The sequence below is a fragment of the Caretta caretta genome, chromosome 5 (assembly GCF_965140235.1).
Source record: "Caretta caretta isolate rCarCar2 chromosome 5, rCarCar1.hap1, whole genome shotgun sequence".
Taxonomy (NCBI): domain Eukaryota; kingdom Metazoa; phylum Chordata; order Testudines; family Cheloniidae; genus Caretta; species Caretta caretta.
Window position 1 is genome coordinate 22,245,435 of NC_134210.1, and position 18,747 is coordinate 22,264,181.

At 38.7% G+C, this 18,747-nt stretch overlaps 1 protein-coding gene across 2 annotated transcripts in view; it reads left to right on the forward strand.

Moving 5' to 3' along the window:
* MALT1 (MALT1 paracaspase) overlaps positions 1-18,747 on the forward strand; it is a 94,622-nt gene that overhangs the window by 68,272 nt on the left and 7,603 nt on the right. For both annotated transcript variants that reach the window (XM_048851137.2, XM_048851139.2), the window contains 4 exons: positions 6,141-6,318; positions 9,332-9,406; positions 14,853-14,980; positions 17,649-17,798. In XM_048851137.2, coding sequence (XP_048707094.2) covers positions 6,141-6,318; positions 9,332-9,406; positions 14,853-14,980; positions 17,649-17,798 — 531 coding nt within the window. The remainder of the gene's footprint in view (positions 1-6,140; positions 6,319-9,331; positions 9,407-14,852; positions 14,981-17,648; positions 17,799-18,747) is intronic.

An 18,747-nucleotide genomic window follows, 5' to 3' on the forward strand; every position in this document is an offset into this window, starting at 1 on the left:
ATGTTAATACTGTCTTATCGGTGGCTGTTGTAAGCACTGACTTCACTGGGATTATTTATGTGCTGAAAGTTTGGGTAAACAAATTTTAATACCATACGGCATCCAGGCCATGGCTAAGTAGTACAAATTAAATTGCTAACTCTTCAGTTATTCAAACCTTTCTACCATGACTGGTAATGGATAACAGCTCTCAAAGTGAAGAAACTTCATAAATCTGGGGACTCATTCTGATCTCACTCACTCACTTCATTGACATCAGTGAAGATACTCTTTATGTACTCTGATGCAAATAAGAGCAGAATTTGTCCCCTAATCTTTTTACATTGACCCTGTGATCCTGAAAGCAGGAATATAATTGGACACACAGATGCTGCAACAAGTATCCAGGTGTTCACCTTTATTGTAAAAGCAATGTCAAGCATTCAATTTCCAACATTTCAACTAGTGTATACGTAATAGCGATTTGTTAAAATAGGACCATCCAAAATAAACTGGCAAAGTCTATTGAACAAACGAACACAATCAAGTGATTTAAGTTCTGCCTTAGAAGCCAGTTTGTAGATAATGCCTATGATTGGTGATCAGTTACTAAACTAGATAGTTTAGCCATAGGGTACCAGCCATATACAGGGAGAGCATTTGCAGAATGATATAACTAGCTAAAACAAGGAAGGCATTAATTTAGACATAAGTTTATTCATATGCCACGCTTACCTGAGTAAAATGCATCTGTATATTTAAAACAAAGACAAAAAATTTAAAAATACACCTATGCAACAGTTGCTCTCATGTGGTTTCGATATGTACGCAAGCACAGCCACAACTGAATTATTCACTCTAGTATGTTAATTTGCACAGTTTAAAAAAATCTTTTAAATACATAAGTTAGTGTGTTGCAGCAGAGATCATTTCATAGTACTGCTCTGTTAGTTCAAGTGGAAGATCAAAGGTTGAATGCCAGATGTGGTCTTATACTCTCTAAGACTGCTGTGGTCCATTACTCTTCAAGCTAATGAAGGCTGAGACCTCCTATATCTTCTATTCCCACCTTCCATATCAGGCTCTGAATTTCTTTTGGGTGTGGTGGGGGAGGTGGTACATTTTCAGTTCAGAGAATGTGAAGTAGGCAAGTGCTCACATCTGTAGGGATTGATGCTTGTAATCTAGCTGCAGTCCAGAAAGATCTATTAAAAAAATTTTTATGTTGAATTGAACCTAGATGAGTAGGTGACAAGGATTGTGTTTTATATTGTGCAATAGCTACTTCCATGAGTTGTTCTACAAGGAAATTTTTTCAGCTTTCCATTTGGTCTAGGGTAGGAATGGGTTTAGTGTGAAAAGGTGCTTATAAACCGCTGGTAACATTGGCTAGACAAAGGAGTATAATCATCAGTTCAGGTGGTTAAACAATGTAAGGCCATGATTCAGGAAAATGTCCCTATTCAGGAGAGCATCTTAGCATGTGCTTCAGTCCCAGTGAAGTCAATAGGCTAATGAATGAGGGTAAGTAAAATTTGAAGGCATCCTGAATTTGTATCTGATTAGGAAGTTGATAGGCTCAGGAGCATGTCTGTATGACATTAGTACTATTTTCAATATTGAAGTAAAATACGTGTTGACCCCTGGAGACTATTTAGAGTTGAGGAATGAAATGCTGTGGTGTTTCCATCCCTAGTTACATATGATATGCTCTTAGTGTTGTTGGGTGACTACCAAGGGTCATTACTAAAGCTGTTTTCTCCTGCTTACAGGCATGGGTTGTGTAAGCTGTGGAATGGTTTGGATGATGCCACTATAACAGTGGTACTAGGCTGACACAATAGGGCAGAAAAATCTGGGGCAACATTCTTTTTAAAGGGTTTGACTCTGTTCATTAGACACATGGGCTGTTTTAACTAATACTTCAGTGGTTGTTATTTCCTGGTCTGTGGTGAGTGGTTATCTAGGTACATTATTGCATATTTAGACCTGTATAAATAAAATTTTTACTAATTTAGGGTTAGATCCAAAGCATTTTAAAGGATCCCTTTGAATACAGTAAGCTTTGAATGAAGTCCTTTAGGATCATGCGCAAAGTGCCTATTAAGCAGATGCTTGGCACTCAAGTTGTTTTCTAACTTCTCAAAACTCACCAGTCAGCTGTAACCACAGGAATCTTATAATTGTCTTACTGTTAGTTTAGTTTATACTGCAGATTGTTTTAACTAGATGTTATGTCAACTGTAAACCCTTTAGAATTGTAGCTTTTTAATCAAGTGATGCTATTATAAGTCTCTGAGCTTCTGCCAGGTTTGAATGGCATCAAAATTCAAGTGGTGTTTAAACAATTTTTAGGCTCTCACTTGTCTTGTATTTGCTTTCTGTGCACTTATCTTTACTCTGAATCTAGGTTTACAGTTTTCCATTGGGTTGTGAGCTGTGCTCATTGCATGTAGCAACTTTAAAGGTCTCTGTGTGACTTGGAAGCTTATAAATAATTGAAATTGTTGGTTTAGCTTAGAAGTGCCATGTCAGTCTCATGGTATTTCTGAAACACAAAGGACTGTAATTTAGTTGAAGTTGCTTTTCTTTTATTGCAATAACTAAAATGTAAATCTAGCTTTCTAAATATAAAAGCTGACTTTGATATAGGTGATTTCAGTGTTTTAAATGCACCTACTCTATTTTGAGCACTCAGAACGTGAAATTTTATGATGATGGGTGGTTCATAATTCCATTCATTTATTTTATTTGTATAGAGCCCCAGTCATACTGCCTATGAGGAAGATCCATAGCTGGCATATATTGTCATAACTCCACTGACCTCAATTGACTTATAATAACTTTCACCAACTCAGTATCTGGCTTGGCAACTAGAGTGTACTGCTGACTAAAGTTCCTTTTAAAACCAGATCCTGCAATAGATAAGTTAAGGAAATACCAGGAAGAGGCAGTGGGAAAATATATAAGCCTGTGACCATGAGTTATATAAAGAACAACTAATATACCATAAAAATTTACAAGAGGCAGAAATCATATTCACTGTCATAATTTTTGTTTTTGTTACTGAGATTAAATAGTTTTTATTTGATTTAACTGGTTTTCTTATCAAGGCAAGATATCAAGTATTTCTATTTATAATAGGCTAAATCTAAGGTTTAGACTAAAGTTAACCTTTTGCAGTAAGAAAATATTTAACTGTAATAAAATTTTCTCTGTAAAATGTTTATAGAATGTTTTGAAGACTTAAAGTACTATAAGTGAATATTTATTACAGATTTGATTCAAAGATTATTTTAAAGTGTTATCCTAATCAGTCTAGTAAGAATTTAACTTGAAAAAAAAATTTTTTTAATTGTCCAGCACAGAGACACACACATCAGTCATGAATTCTGAACCTGTAAACAGACTTAGAGACCAGACCTATTTTAAAAAGAGTTAAAGTAGTTTAATAACAGATACCTAGTCCTGTATCCTCTCAGTTTTTATGATGTAACAATTGCATTTTTCTAAATTTCAAAACATTTCTCTGTCCTATTGCTGTAACAAAGCTTCACAAATACAAATGGAGAAGCTGGCTATATGGGGGAAACAATGAAACTGATGATACACAAAGTAATGCCAAATATAAAGAGTAAGCAAGCTGGAAAAATAGAAATATATTTTCTCTAATCGTTTAGTTATAGTAATTTTGGTTACTCATGATAGTAGTGGGGGAGTTTTCAGACAAGTGTGTCTTTTTAAGTTGACAGTATCCCTTTAACGTTAAATATGTTTGTAACTTTTAGCTATGTAATTCAGTATTATTCCTTTCCGTCTAATATGAAATCTGAACTTAGATATGCAGATGTGCATGTGCAGGAGCTGATTATACAAGTTAGTACAGCTGCTAACTCATCTATGCACAATTTAACCCTTTGTATAGATCAGTGGTTCTCAAACTGTGGTTCGGGACCCCAAAGTGGGTCACGACCCTGTTTTAATGGGGTTGCCAGGGCTGCTGTTAGACTTGCTGGGGTCTGGGGCTGAAGCCTGAGCCCCACCACCTGGGGCCTAAGCTGAAGGCTGAGGGCTCCAGCCCTGGGTGGCGGGGATCAGGTTAAAGGGCCCCTGCCAGGGGCTGCAGCCCTTGAACTTCAGCTTACACACACGCACGCACACACATCCTGCTGCCGCCAGGTCCAGTGGGTTCAGGCTTTGGTCCCTTGAGGTAATTTTTGTTGTCAGCAGGGGGTTGTGGTGCAATGAAGTTTGAGAACCCCTGGTATAGATTATGCGCTATACTCCCATAACAGGCCATAATTCTAGTTGCTAAATGGATTTTTACAAATATTTATATTCAGACTTCAAGGGCATCTTGTTTATACGACAGAATCATAGAAATATAGGGCTGGAAGGGACTTTTAGAGGTCATCAAGTCCAGCCCTCTGCGCTGAGGCAGGACCAAGTAAACCTAGATCATCCCTGAGAGGTATTTGTCCAACCTGTTCTCAAAATCCTTGAATAAAGGTCCTTCCTCAGCCTCCTTTGGAGGCCTATTCCAGACCTTAACTAACCTTATAGTTAGAAAGCTTTTCCTGATATATAACCTAAATTTCTCTTGCTGCATATTAAGCCAAGTCCTTCTCCTCCAATCTTTCATGGGCATGGAGAACGATAGATCACAGTCCTCTTTAAACAAGCCCTTGACATATTTGAGGGCTATCAGGTCCCCACTTAGTTGTCTTTTCTCAAGACTTAACATGCTCTGTTTTTAATCTTTTCTCGTAGATCAGGTTTTCTAAACCTTTTACCATTTCTGTTGCTCTCCTCTAGACTCAATTCAGTTTGTCCACATCTTTCCTAAAGTTTCCTAAACACAATTGGATGCTGTACTCCAGCTGAGGCACCAGTGCCGAGTGGAGCGGGACACTTACCTCCCAGATCTTATATACAACACATCTGTTAATATTCACACCAAAATGAAATGAAGCTTTTTCACAGCTGAATCATATATTGTTCATGCATATCCAATTTGTGAACCATGACAACCCCTAGATCTTTTTCACCAGTACTGTGAACTAGCCAGTTATTCCCCATTTTCTAGTTGTGTATTTGATTTTTTTTTCCTTTCTACTTGTAGTAATTTACACTTGTCTTTATTGAATTTCATTTTGTTGATTTCAGAGCAGTTCTCTAATTTGTCAAGGTCATTTTGAATTCTAATCCTGTCCTCCAAAATGCTTATGACCTCTCCCAGTTTGGTGTCTGCATATTTTCTAAATATATTCTCCACTCCGTTGCCCAAATCATTAATGAAAATATTGAATAGTATCTGACACAGGACTGACCCCCTCTGGTACCTCACTAGATATACCCTCCCAGGTGGACAGTGAATCATTGAGAACCATAGTAGAACCTCAGTTACAAACTGACCAATCAACCACAAGCCTCATTTGGAACTGGAAGTACATGATCAGGCAGTAAAGACTTTATTAAAAAAAAAAAAAAAAAGCAAATACTGTATGGTACAGTGCTGTGTTAAACATAAACTATTAAAAAATGGGAAAGTTTAAAAAAAAAGACTTCATAAGGTAAGGAAACTGTTTCTGTTCTTGTTTCATTTAAATTAAGATGATTAAAAGCAGCATTTTCTTCCGCAGTGAAGTTTCAAAGCTGTATTAAGCCAATGTTCTGTTGTAAATTTTTGAAAGAACAACCATAACGTTTTGTTCAGAGTTACAAACATTTCAGAGTTAAGAACAACCTTTGTTCCCTAGGTGTTTGTACCTCTGAGGTTCTACTGTACTCTTATAGTATTGTTTTTAAACCAAATGTACATCCACCTTATAACAATTTCATCTAGACCATATTTCCCTAGTACATCGTTAATCTAAAGCAATGTTATTTCATAAGTACCTACTGTCTTGTGTTAAAGCAATTTTACTTACCCAAACTCTTCATGTTATGTTTGCACACAGTAGGGTCAATAATTGCCTATTTTTATTTTGACTTTCTGCCCAATCATTGATGATATTAATTGAAAACTCTACCTGGATTAGCAAAAAAGTTTAATTTCTCCCAAACAACGTAGATGTAATGGGTAAAATGCTGGCCCCAGTGCAGTCAGTGGTGGCTTTCCAATGTGTGCGTATACCATATAATCTACTTTTTCCTTTCAGGTTTATTATATTATGCTGGCCATGGCTATGAAAACTATGGGAACAGTTTCATGGTTCCGATTGATGCCCCAAATCCCTATCGGTCTGCAAACTGTTTGTGTGTGCAGAATATACTCAAACTGATGCAGGAAAAAGAGACTGGGCTCAACGTGTTTTTACTGGATATGTGCAGAAAAAGGTAGGATTTCTAGTCTTGAAATGCTTACTGTAAATTGTAACTGTGGATTAATCAGTTTCCTTTTCATGGGAGGGTGAGGAAGGCTAGGGTGACCACATATCTCATTACTTTCCGACACAAAGTGTGAAACTCTGTCTTATTTTCTTTAGCGTTCACACAGCAACAGCAAATTACAACTGGAGAAGGGGGAGCATACTTTAAAAAACAAACAAAACCAGCTAACCAAATAATCAGCTGCTTCCAGGGAATAGGGAGGAAGCTAGAACCACATGTGGCACTTCATGCTATAAATGTTTTTGTAAGTACTTAGGTGGATGGAGGTTGGAGAGAATTTCTAGCTCCAATGGGTTCTGAGAGATCTTAGAGACTGCTCCAAAAATGTGAAAACATGAAGATGGTAATTCAGCTTATTATGTATTTTTGCATACAAATACAACCTATCCGCTCAACAGGTTAAAGAGAAATGTACTAAAGCATCAAACTAGCTAGATAAAACTGATAAGAGTTTTAAGTCAGCAGAGATTGCTGCTGTCTACTGCGTCATAAGACTGCTGTGGCTGGAAGGTTTTGTGTTAAGAGCCACTTCAATTAATATGTAGAAACCTTTGATGATATGGAACTGTTGCAAAGTCCTTCATTTGTGACATTTTTGAAGACAAATAGATTTTTGTTGACTCCTTGTATACCAGTGTTACTGGATGATGCTTTCTCCTGCCTCCTGAAAAACAGTTTTATATATACAAGTTTAAAAAATGGAAAGGTTTAGCAGATTTATTTTAATTTAAAGAAACTTAGTTGACTTTCTCCACATTTAAAGTAATAATAAACCCTGTACCTAATTCAGCTTCCATTTGAAGTCCTCTCTTCAGTCAGCCCCCAGAGAACTCTTATTAAGGACATAAGAATGGCTGTACAAGGTTATGCCAGTGGTCCATATAGCCCAGTATCCTGTCTTCCAACAGTGGCCAGTGCCAGATGCTTCAGAAAGAATGAACAGAATAGGGCAAATTTTCAATGATGCATTGCCTGTCGTCCAGTCCTAGCTTCTGGTAGTCAAAGGTTTAGGGACACCCAGAGCACGGGGTTGTATCCGTGACCATCTTGGCTAGTAGCTAGAATAGCTAGAACCTATCCTCCATGAACTTATCTAATATTTTTTTCAACCCAGTTATACTTTTGTCCTTTACAACATCCCCCGGCAATGACTAGAATGGCTGCATCTGCATTGCAGGAAGGAGTACTTCATTATGTTGGATTTAAACCTGTTGCCTATTAGTGTCATTGAGTAACCGCTGGTTCTTGTGTTACATGAAGGGGTAAATAACACTTCCTTATTCACTTTCTCCATACCATTCATGATTTTATAGACCTCTAACACATTCCATCCCTTCATCATCTCTTTTCTACTCTGAACAGTCTAATACTTTTTAATATCTCCTCATATGGAAGCTGTTTCATACCCCGATAATTTTTGTTGCCTTACTCTGTACCTCTTTCAATTCTACTATGTCTTTGTTGAGATGGGGTGACCAGAAGTGCACACAGTATTCAAGGTGTGGGTATACCATCTATTTACACAGTGGCAAGATATTTGCTGTCTCATCGATCCCTTTCCTAATTGTTCCGAACATTCTGTTAGCTTTTTTTTTTTTTTTGGATTGACAATGCACATTGAGCAGATGTTTTCAGAGACCTATCCATGATGACTTGGAGATCTTTTTTGAGTGGTAACAGTTCATTTAAATCGCATCATTTCATATGTATAGTTGGGATTATGTTTTCCAATATGCATTACTGTTTATCAACATTGAATTTCATCTGCCTCTTTGCTGCCCAGTCACCCAGTTTTGTGAAACAGTGAGGTGGCAAAGTTTGCTTTGGACTTAACTGTCTTGAGTAATTTTGTATCATCTGCAAACTTTTCCACCTCACTATTTACCCCCGTTTCCAGTTCATTTATGAATATGGTGAACAGCAATAGTCCCAGTATGTATTCTGGGGGGACATAGCTATTTACTTTTCTCCATTGTGAAAAGTGACTCTTTATTCCCACCGTGGGTTAAAAGATAGGAAACAAGTTACCTTTTATCCTGTGACTGCACAGTTTGCTTAAGAGCCTTTGATGAGGAACCTTGTCAAAGGCTTTCAGAAAAAGTCCTGCACCACAGCCACTGGATCACCCTCGTCCACACTTTTGATGACACCCTCAAAGAATTCTAATAGATTGGTAAGGCATGATTTCTCTTTACAAAGGCTGTGTTGATTCTTCCTCAACATATTGGATTTATCTGTGTGTTTGATGATTCTGTTCTTTACTATAGTTTCAACCAATTTGACGGGTACTAAAGTTAGGTTTACTGGCCTGTAACTGCCAGGATCACCTCCAGCCTTTTTCAAAAATTGGTGTTACTTAGCTGTCCTCTAGTCATCTGGTTACATACCATGGTTAGTAGATCTGCAGTTTCACATTTGAGTGCCTTCGGAACTCTTGAGTGAACAATTTCATCTAGTCCTGGTGACTTATTACCAGAGAGATTATTCCTCATGACCACTACAGTGTTTCCAGAGCCTGTGAACTTCATTGCTAATGCAACATTAATAACCCAATTAAACGTCACATTCTACTGGCCGAAACAAAAATGTCTGTAAGAAATATGGCAGATTTTCACATTTCAGCCTTGCTCATGTTGCATTTTGAAAGGAAAACCCATCAAGTTTCCATTAGCCTAAAATGACTGGCAGATTTCAGTGGTTTCAAAGACTTCTGGCTAGGACCGTGGCCAAATTCAACAGCAGTTAATATAAGGTGCCCTCATCTAGTCAATGCATAATATTTGGCTGTCTATTGTTTTCATGAAAATGTTGATGCAGCTAATTCTGTTTACCATCAGTGGATTCATTCTTGATTTAAGAAAGAAAGAAAAATTATCTGTTTTCTATGACATACACTGTAACACTTCCATGATTGGGTTGTCAGATTCACATTCTAAACTTTTGTTTCCGTTTATTATAGAAATGAGTATGATGATACCATTCTGATCTTGGATGCCCTGAAGGTTACAGCTAATATCGTTTTTGGATATGCAACGTAAGGAAACTTCCTCCAACCCCATCAGATTTCAAGGCCAGAAGGGACCACTGTGGTCATTTAGTTGACTTTTTTAAAAAATAGTCCATTCAGTAGTGTAAGAGCACCAGTAACTCATCTCTAATATATGTTCCTACGCTATCCCTGGGCTATTTACATGAATGATTAAAATTGCTCTTAATTCTGTCTTGATATTTTAGAGATGTACTGGCTATGGTCAGGTCTACACTAAAAAGTTAGATTGACCCAAGTGCATCGCTCAGGGGTGTGAAAAATCCACACCCCCTGAGTGACTGTTGTTAAGCCAACCTAAGCCATGGTTGGACGTTGATAGGTCAAAGGACAAATTCTTCTGTCAACCTAGCTATTGTCTCTTGGGGAGGTGGATTAACTACAGAAATGGGAGAACTCTTCCTGTTGCTGTAGTGTGTATCTACACTGAAGTGCTATAGCAGCTCAGGTGCAGCTATAGCATTTTAAGTGTAGACATAGCCTGAGTGTAGACATATCGGATGTACATTTTAATAGGTTTATTTGCTGTTCCACATTCAAATGTGAGCTACTGCCCTCAAAAGCAGTAGATGCTAGAGCTTATCTCCCTAACCTGCTGAATGACTCACCTGCAATTATTTTAATAGTCAACTTCAGGGATGCTCCAGCTCATTTCGAATAAATATTAGTTTGGTATTAAAAACTATGGAGAAATAGAAAATTTTACTCCATATGCCCATAATGATTGAAATATATTTTTGTGACAGATAGCAGTTTCCTACAGTATCCTGAATATGAATTTTATTTAATTGGGTTTAATGCCTGTGGAGTCATTGTATTAAAAATGCAGTTGTTTGAGTTGTAGGATTTTATATAATTTTTCTAGGCACATGACCCATGTAAATGCTAGGAACTTCAAAGAACTGTTTGGGCAACACATGAGAAGTGGGTTTTTTAGGAAGTACAGGGTGACCTTTTGGAACCACGCCCTAGGGGAAAAAACCCACTGTCTACTGTTTGCCTGTTCCTGGAAACTCCAGCTCAAAGACCCCCTCAACTATATGAGGGATGGAATAAACTTTTAATGAGGGTGCTAGTTTTGAGCTAAGGCTGTTATGAACTGGTAACCACAAAAAGAAAAGGAGTACTTGTGGCACCTTAAAGACTAACCAATTTATTTGAGCATAAGCTTTCGTGAGCTACAGCTCACTTCATCGGATGCATAAAGTGGAAAGTACAGTGAGGAGATTTTATATATACACACAGACCATGAAAAAATATACATTGTAAGGAGAGTGATCACTTAAGATGAGCTATTACCAGCAGGAGAGTGGGCACCCTGACAGCAGGATTGTCTGGCTATGTAGACTCCCTCCTCAGGCCCTACGCTACCAGCACTCCTAGCTATCTTCGAGACACCACTGACTTCCTGAGGAAACTACATTCCATCAATGATCTTCCTGAAAACACCATCCTGGCCACTATGGATGTAGAAGCCCTCTACACCAACATTCCACACAAAGATGGACTACAAGCGATCAGGAACACTATCCCCGATAATGTCACAGCTAACCTGGTGGCTGAACTTTGTGACTTTGTCCTCACCCATAACTATTTAACATTTGGGGACAATGTATACCTTCAAATCAGCGGCACTGCTATGGGTACCCGCATGGCCCCACAGTATGCCAACATTTTTATGGCTGACTTAGAACAACGCTTCCTCAGCTCTCGTCCCCTAATGCCCCTACTCTACTTGCACTATATTGATGACATCTTCATCATCTAGACCCATGAAAAAGAAGCCTTTGAGGAATTCCACCATGATTTCAACAATTTCCATCCCACCATCAACCTCAGCCTGGACCAGTCCACACAAGAGATCCATTTCCTGGACACTACAGTGCTAATAAGCGATGGTCACATAAATGCTACCCTATACCGGAAACCTACTGACCGCTATTCCTACCTACATGCCTCCAGCTTTCATCCACACCACACGATCCATTGTCTACAGCCAAGCTCTACGATACAACCGCATTTGCTCCAACCCCTCAGACAGAGACAAACACCTACAAGATCTCTATCAAGCATTCTTACAACTACAAAACCCACCTGCTGAAGTGAAGAAACAAATTGACAGAGCCAGAAGAGTACCCAGAAGTCACCTAGTACAGGACAGGCCCAACAAAGATAATAATAGAACGCCACTAGCCATCATCTTCAGCCCCCAACTAAAACCTCTCCAACGCATTATCAAGGATCTACAACCTATCCTGAAGGACGACCCATCACTCTCACAAATCTTGGGAGACAGGCCAGTACTTGCCTACAGACAGCCCCCCAACCTGAAGCAAATACTCACCAGCAACCACACGCCACACAACAGAACCACTAACCCAAGAACCTATCCTTGCAACAAAGCCCGTTGCCAACTGTGCCCACATATCTATTCAGGGGACACCATCATAGGGCCTAATCACATCAGCCACACTATCAGAAGCTCATTCACCTGCACATCTACCAATGTGATATATGCCATCATGTGCCAGCAATGCCCGTCTGCCATGTACATTGGTCAAACTGGACAGTCTCTACGTAAAAGAATAAATGGACACAAATCAGATGTCAAGAATTATAACATTCATAAACCAGTCGGAGAATACTTCAATCTCTCTGGTCACTCGATTTCTGATCTCAAAGTGAGTATCCTTCAACAAAAAAACTTGGAAAACGGACTCCAACGAGAGACTGCTGAATTGGAATTAATTTACAAACTGGATACAATTAACTTAGGCTTGAATAGAGACTGGGAGTGGTTGAGTCATTATACTAAGTGAAACTATTTCCCCTTGTTTATTCCCTCCCTGCCCCCACTGTTACTCAGATGTTCTTGTTAACTCCTGGAAATGTGCTGGAAATGGCCCACCTTGATTTTCACTTCAAAAGGTTTTCTCTCCCCCCATCCCACTCTCCTGCTGGTAATAGCTCATCTTAAGTGATCACTCTCCTTACAATGTATATTTTTTCATGGTCTGTGTGTATATATAAATTCTCCTCACTGTACTTTCCACTTTATGCATCCGATGAAGTGAGCTGTAGCTCACGAAAGCTTATGCTCAGATAAATTGGTTAGTCTCTAAGGTGCCACAAGTACTCCTTTTCTTTTTGCGAATACAGACTAACACGGCTGCTACTCTGAAACCTGTAACCACAAAACAGACCCTTTGGCAAGGTATGGGGGGCTTCAAAGACTCACCTTTCAGAGCTCATATTGGAGACAGTTGGGTGATATCCAGTAAGTTTATTAGCATGCATGTGAGTTCTTTTCTTGTATTGAATGTTTTCTCTAATGATTATACTTAAGAATAAAATAGGCTTGCATAGGAAGTGCTGTGTGGTAACTCGTAATTGTGGCAATTGCGCTGTTCACCGTCTCTGAGGACAAAGACAAAGCAGATGTGCTTAGGCAGTCTGACTTTTCTGGGGAATTCACAGTATAATCCGAGAGCTATGCAATCTGGAAATAGCCTGGTCAGGAGGAAGTGAGATGCACCCAAGAGAGGAGACAGCCAGGGGAGCCTGAAGCTGAGAGTGAGGGCCCTTGCTGGACTATAGAGGGGGAATATAGATGTAGTTGCCCTGAACTATGGCATATGTGTCATTTCTTACTGTAGCCATTTTGGTCCCAGGACATACCAGAGACACGGTGGGCGAGAGAATATCTTTTATTGGACCAGCTTCTGCTGAGCTCTGTAGAGCTCAAAAGCTTGTTTCAGTTAGAGCTCTTACTAGGGCTCTACCAAATTCATGGTCCATTTTGGTCAATTTCACGGTCGTAAGATTTTTAAAATTGTAAATTTCATTATTTCCGGTAATTAAATCTGAAATTTCACTGTGTTGTAATTTTAGGGGTCATGACCCATAAAGAAGTTGTGGGGGTCACAAGGTCATTGTAGGGGGGGTGTTACAGTACTGCTACCCTTACTTTTGCACTGCTGCTGGCGGCAGCCCTGTCTTCAGAGCTGGGCAGCTGGAGAGCGGTGGCTGCTGGCTGGGAGCCCAGCTCTGAAGGCAGAGCCACGGCCAGCAGCAGCACAGAAGTAAGGGTGGCATTGTATGGTATTGCCACCCTTCCTTCTGCACTGCTGCTGGTGGGGCACTGCCTTCAGAGCTGGCTTGCCTCTTTAACAGCCTCCACTCTCCAGCTGCCCGGATCTGAAGGCAGCGCAGAAGTAAGGGTGGCAATACTGCTACCCCCCCCAAAATAACCTTGGTGTCTCCTGTGAAATCTGTGTGTAGTATAGGGTAAAAGCACACAAAAGACGAGATTTCACGGGGGTGTGGACGAGGCCAGATTTCACAGTCTGTGATGCCTTTTTCTTGGCTGTGAGTTGGTAGGGCCCGAGATATTACATTACCCAATCTGTTCCTCACATGGATTCAGAACTTTTTTGTGTTGTATAAACTTACTTTATGAAGATATACATTTCAAGGTAGGTTTCAGAGTAGCTGCCGTGTTAGTCTGTATCCGTAAAAAGAAAAGGAGTACTTGTGGCACCTTAGAGACTAACAAATTTATTAGAGCATAAGCTTTCGTGAGCTACAGCTCACTTCATAAAGCTTATGCTCTAATAAATTTAGCTCACGAAAGCTTATGCTCTAATAAATTTGTTAGTCTCTAAGGTGCCACAAGTACTCCTTTTCTTATTTCAAGGAAGTGGAGCAACAGAAACCCAAAGGAATTGGTGGCTTTACCCATATCACTGCCATCTTAACACAAAGACTACAACTCCAGTGTCTGAGGGGACAGAGAAGTACAAACTGTGTAGTTTAACTTTTACTGAGTGTCAGAACAAATTTAAATTTACATATATGTTTTACAATAAAATAAATGGGTTTCGTTATCTGAGCTACAGCACTTAGACTGGTTGCAAGCTCTTCTTCCTGTGGCTTGCAAAGAACAAAGTTAATTCTGTAATTGCAGTATTTTGAAGTGGTTGTATAAAGTTTAGATTAGCAGTTTCAGGATAGCACCCTACTATTGTGGATTTAATATGGCAAATGCAAAAGCATTCAGCTGGTAAGTGGTCAAGAGTTTTACCAAACTAGGAGGTATTAATGGAATTTGTACTGGCACATTTTTCGGGCACTGCTTTGGGACTGTCCTCCAAGATAATTTGTTCAAGGAGCAATAATACTTTAGGTTGATCTTGCCTCATTTCTGTGATTTGGTAGTAAATATGAACGCTTCACAAATTAATTGTTTGTAAAGGTATATTGCATTTCTGTGAAGACCAGATTGACTAGGTTCTAAATACAACTTAGTCTTCATACAGCAGTTCCTTATTTCATGCAGCATTCCTCTCACATTCATACGTCTTGTAAAATATTACTAATTATCATTGTCTCTCTCTTTTTTGCTCTTATATTTATTATTTATTATACTTTAAAGATGCCAAGGAGCAGAAGCTTTTGAAATTCAGCACTCTGGGTTAGCCAATGGGATTTTCATGAAGTTCTTGAAGGAACGCATGTTAGAGGACAAGAAGATTACTGTGCTACTTGATGAAGTTGCAGAAGGTGAAAGCAACCTACATTTTAACTTCCCTTAGCTCCCAGTTTTCCAAAAAAAAAATCCTTTTTTTCTTATCTAAAACTCCTCTTTTACACAGAGCGTTCTTCACTTCCTTCTCTAAATTCTTATTACTGCACAGTGTAAACCCACCATCAAAATGCAGCTACCTCTTGTGTAAAACCTGAAACATCTTAATAAAGACCCCTTTCTGTAAGCTGATATTAGCTCCTGTAGGATGCAGGGTGCTATACGTTCAAATGTACTTTGTTGTATGATGGAATTTGTATTTCATTTGTTGCTTCAAAAGCTTGGTATTGAAGCATGTTTAAGGCTTTCCATACAGGAAAATCTTCAAGTGCATGAAGGAAAAAGCATGTTTAATATCTAATATTTCTGAACGTGGCTAGGGTTTAATATGCAAGAAAAAGTGCTTTCATTTTCACTTATTATTTCAAGTGAGACAGAATTGGCATATATATACACGTTTATCTTGGGAGCATTTCAGAAGCACCCCTTACCATAATAGCCCTGCTATTGATGAGCCACTATAATATGGCATTCATACTGCTTATTTGAAATTTTTGTGAGTATGCAACTCTCATGAGAGTTTACAGATGATTATATGGTCACGAAAATCACTCTCCTTTGTCATGTGATCTCTGGATGTGACTGCTAGCCCAATTGACTTGTCTGGAGACAAACTAATTAGGCTTGAATTCTGTGGGTCATATACAGTATTAATACCACATCTGTTGGCATAACCATTATTTACTGACTAGACTACAATGGAGGACCCTATTCATCATTTGTCACTCAGGCAGAACTCCTTGTGTTGTTGATGGGAGTATTGCCTGGGTGAAGAGTGCTGAAGAAAATGTCTTAGTTGAGAGTGAGCATTCTCTCAAAGCATAGAAGAGTAGACAAGAGCATTTACATGATGGATTATATGCACTGATGTCTTTTTTTTTTTTGTACATAAATTCACTGGCTTTCCATTAAAAATATTGTCCAGGTCTCCCAACAGCTGGAGACTTAAAATCTGTATAATGGGCCACATTCTGCTGTCAATTACACTCAGTCAGGGTACAGGGTTGTAAGTGAAGACAGAATTTGGCTCGGTGTGCATATCTGACAAGGATTCATAAATCAGAAAAGTCCAAACCAGATATCAAATATGCAACCAAATTGGTTTGCTGTTGACAAGACAGACTGTAGAAAATGTGTTACAAAAGTTAAAACAATTCAGTTTTAACGTGCCAGCGCTATAGGGAGAAAAAGGAAATTATGATGATTGTGTGACTAGCTGCAGCATAAACACATACAGTGCACACGTACTGCATGATTAACAATTTTGCCACCACCAATTGAGGTATGACTCACCCATTTGACTAGAGTGTGGATCCATGGATGATAGTTACTTTTCAGTTACTACTTCCTTGCCTCTCTTGCATTTTCCCCCCACCTGGCTTATCTTCTGTTTAACTAGATATGAAAATATGGAATGATAGGTCATTGTTTTAATATTTTTATTAAGTTTCATGACAAGCTTTGTACATGTACAGGACTATTATAAGAAAATCTTGACTACTATTCAAGACAAATAAGAGTTTTAGCTATAAATCTTAAAATGATCACAAACTTCAGGATTTCAGCTGTGTGTGAGTTTGTGTGAGGGAATATGTAGGAGTCTTTTCTTAATGTACAGCATTTCACAGCTGACTAGGTGCTATCATAGAGTGTCTTTCCCTGACATCAGAAATTTTATTACTACAGCTTACTATTTTAACACTTACATAGCTACAAATGTGGACACAGTGCACAGAACGAAGATACAGGGTCTGTTTCATCTCTCATGCTGGTTGGAATTTTAAAATAACTATACTGAAGTTAATGGGTTCATACTCATGTAAGTGAGAAGAGAATGAGGCATATCTTTTCTCCTTGAGGGTGTTAAAGTCCAGGTTACGTATGGGTCACGACCCTGTGAAGGATGGGATCAGGTAACGTGATAGAGCTATTAATTATTGTCGGAAACAGCATATTGGACTAGATCAATGGTTCTCAAACTATTATACTGGTGACCCCTTTTACGTAGCAAGCCTCTGATCAGGTATGGCAAATGTTACATTCCAAAGGAAAATACATAGACCACTGTTCAGTAATGTATATATAATGTTTAATCCCAAACTTGAATAGTCCAGATATATGAATTCATGATTTATAAACCTTGATTTTAATTCAAATCACTCTTTAGCTATTGGTCTTAACCTTGTGCACAGCAAAAACCATCTGGAGAAAAAAAAGTGAGCTTAGAGTTGTTTCATTTAAATGTATAGGCCTCCATTCAGCAAAGCACTGAAGAATGTGACTGAATAAGCTTAATGTTAGTCGTGTTCTTCAGTACCTTGCTGCATCAGGGCCATACTGAAGATTTTTTTTTAAATGTGGAGGCGTGTAGAAAATAGACGCAGAAAAAATTGTTCTCCTAAGACATCTTGCGTGCTGCATTTCAGCTTTGAGTGAATTTGAATAGCCAATCACTAAACCTCCCTGATAGTGAGTTCATCATTGGAATGCGGTCACAACCATAACCATAATGCCAATGATGTAGCTGCTTTAATTATAATTTCAGCAGCTTTGATTCCTGCAAAACTATTTGCATCTTATCTTTAGATATGGGTAAGTGTCACCTTACCAAAGGCAAGCAGGCTTTGGAGATTCGCAGCAGTTTATCTGAGAAGAGAGCATTAACTGATCCCATTCAGCAAACAGGATCATCTGCAGAGTCCCTGGCACGGAACTTACAGTGGGCCAAAGCTCATGGTACAGTAAACTCTCTTCCAAAAGATCACCCTTTCAAGATGTTAATTTCATTATTAATTCTTTCTCACTTGATATGCGTAAATAATTCAATTGAAAATATATGTGGGCGTAGTGTCTAGTCCTTACTGTTGCTTTTTTCACTGGCTATAATATACCGCGTAGAAATGTACCCAAGGAACAGAATTCAGAGGACTGTTCAGATCTTGGAGGTTTTTGCTTGGGTTTATCTCTGGATGAAATTGTTATGGAAAAATATGGGATGTTAAATTCACTTCATAGGAAGTAACTTCCAGAGCAGCATACCAGACATTATCCCTGACTTATTTTTTTTAAGCAAGAATATTCTTATTTTTTTTCCTGATAGATTTGAATGTGGTACTGAATTGTCTGTAATGTATTTGAGCAGAAGATTAGTAGTCTAAGTTTTTCTTTCCTCTCTAATCCCTTTGCCACTTTTACAATTTTACAGATTGAATAGGTGCTCAAATAAAACTGGGCACCTAACTCCTATTTGTGTCTTTACAGTTTTCTCCCTTATATATCATCCCTGGGTCTTTTTTTTTTTTTTTTTAATCACTGCACAGCATAGAGAAATGTGCTGGTTCTAATATCAGAACCAGAGATTTCAGGTTTTTTCAGTCACTATGCAGATTCCTAGTCAGTCCACTGCATTTTTTCCTTTTTATTTTTGGCCTTGTTCCATGCATAGGAAAATATCCACAAAGCCTTTTGGGCTACCAAAGACTTAGGCCTGGTCTAAACAGTCTTCCCCCCACTTCCCTCCCATCCCCCCGGTACTGACATTACTATTTCAGTTAGGGTTGTTCATTTGTTTGGTTTTTTTAACTGATATATAAATAAAGTTTATTCCCCTTCCTGTGTGCTAAGGATGCCAGTATAACCATGTAAATACTAAGGGGATTGTATTGCTTTAACTATAATGGTGTAG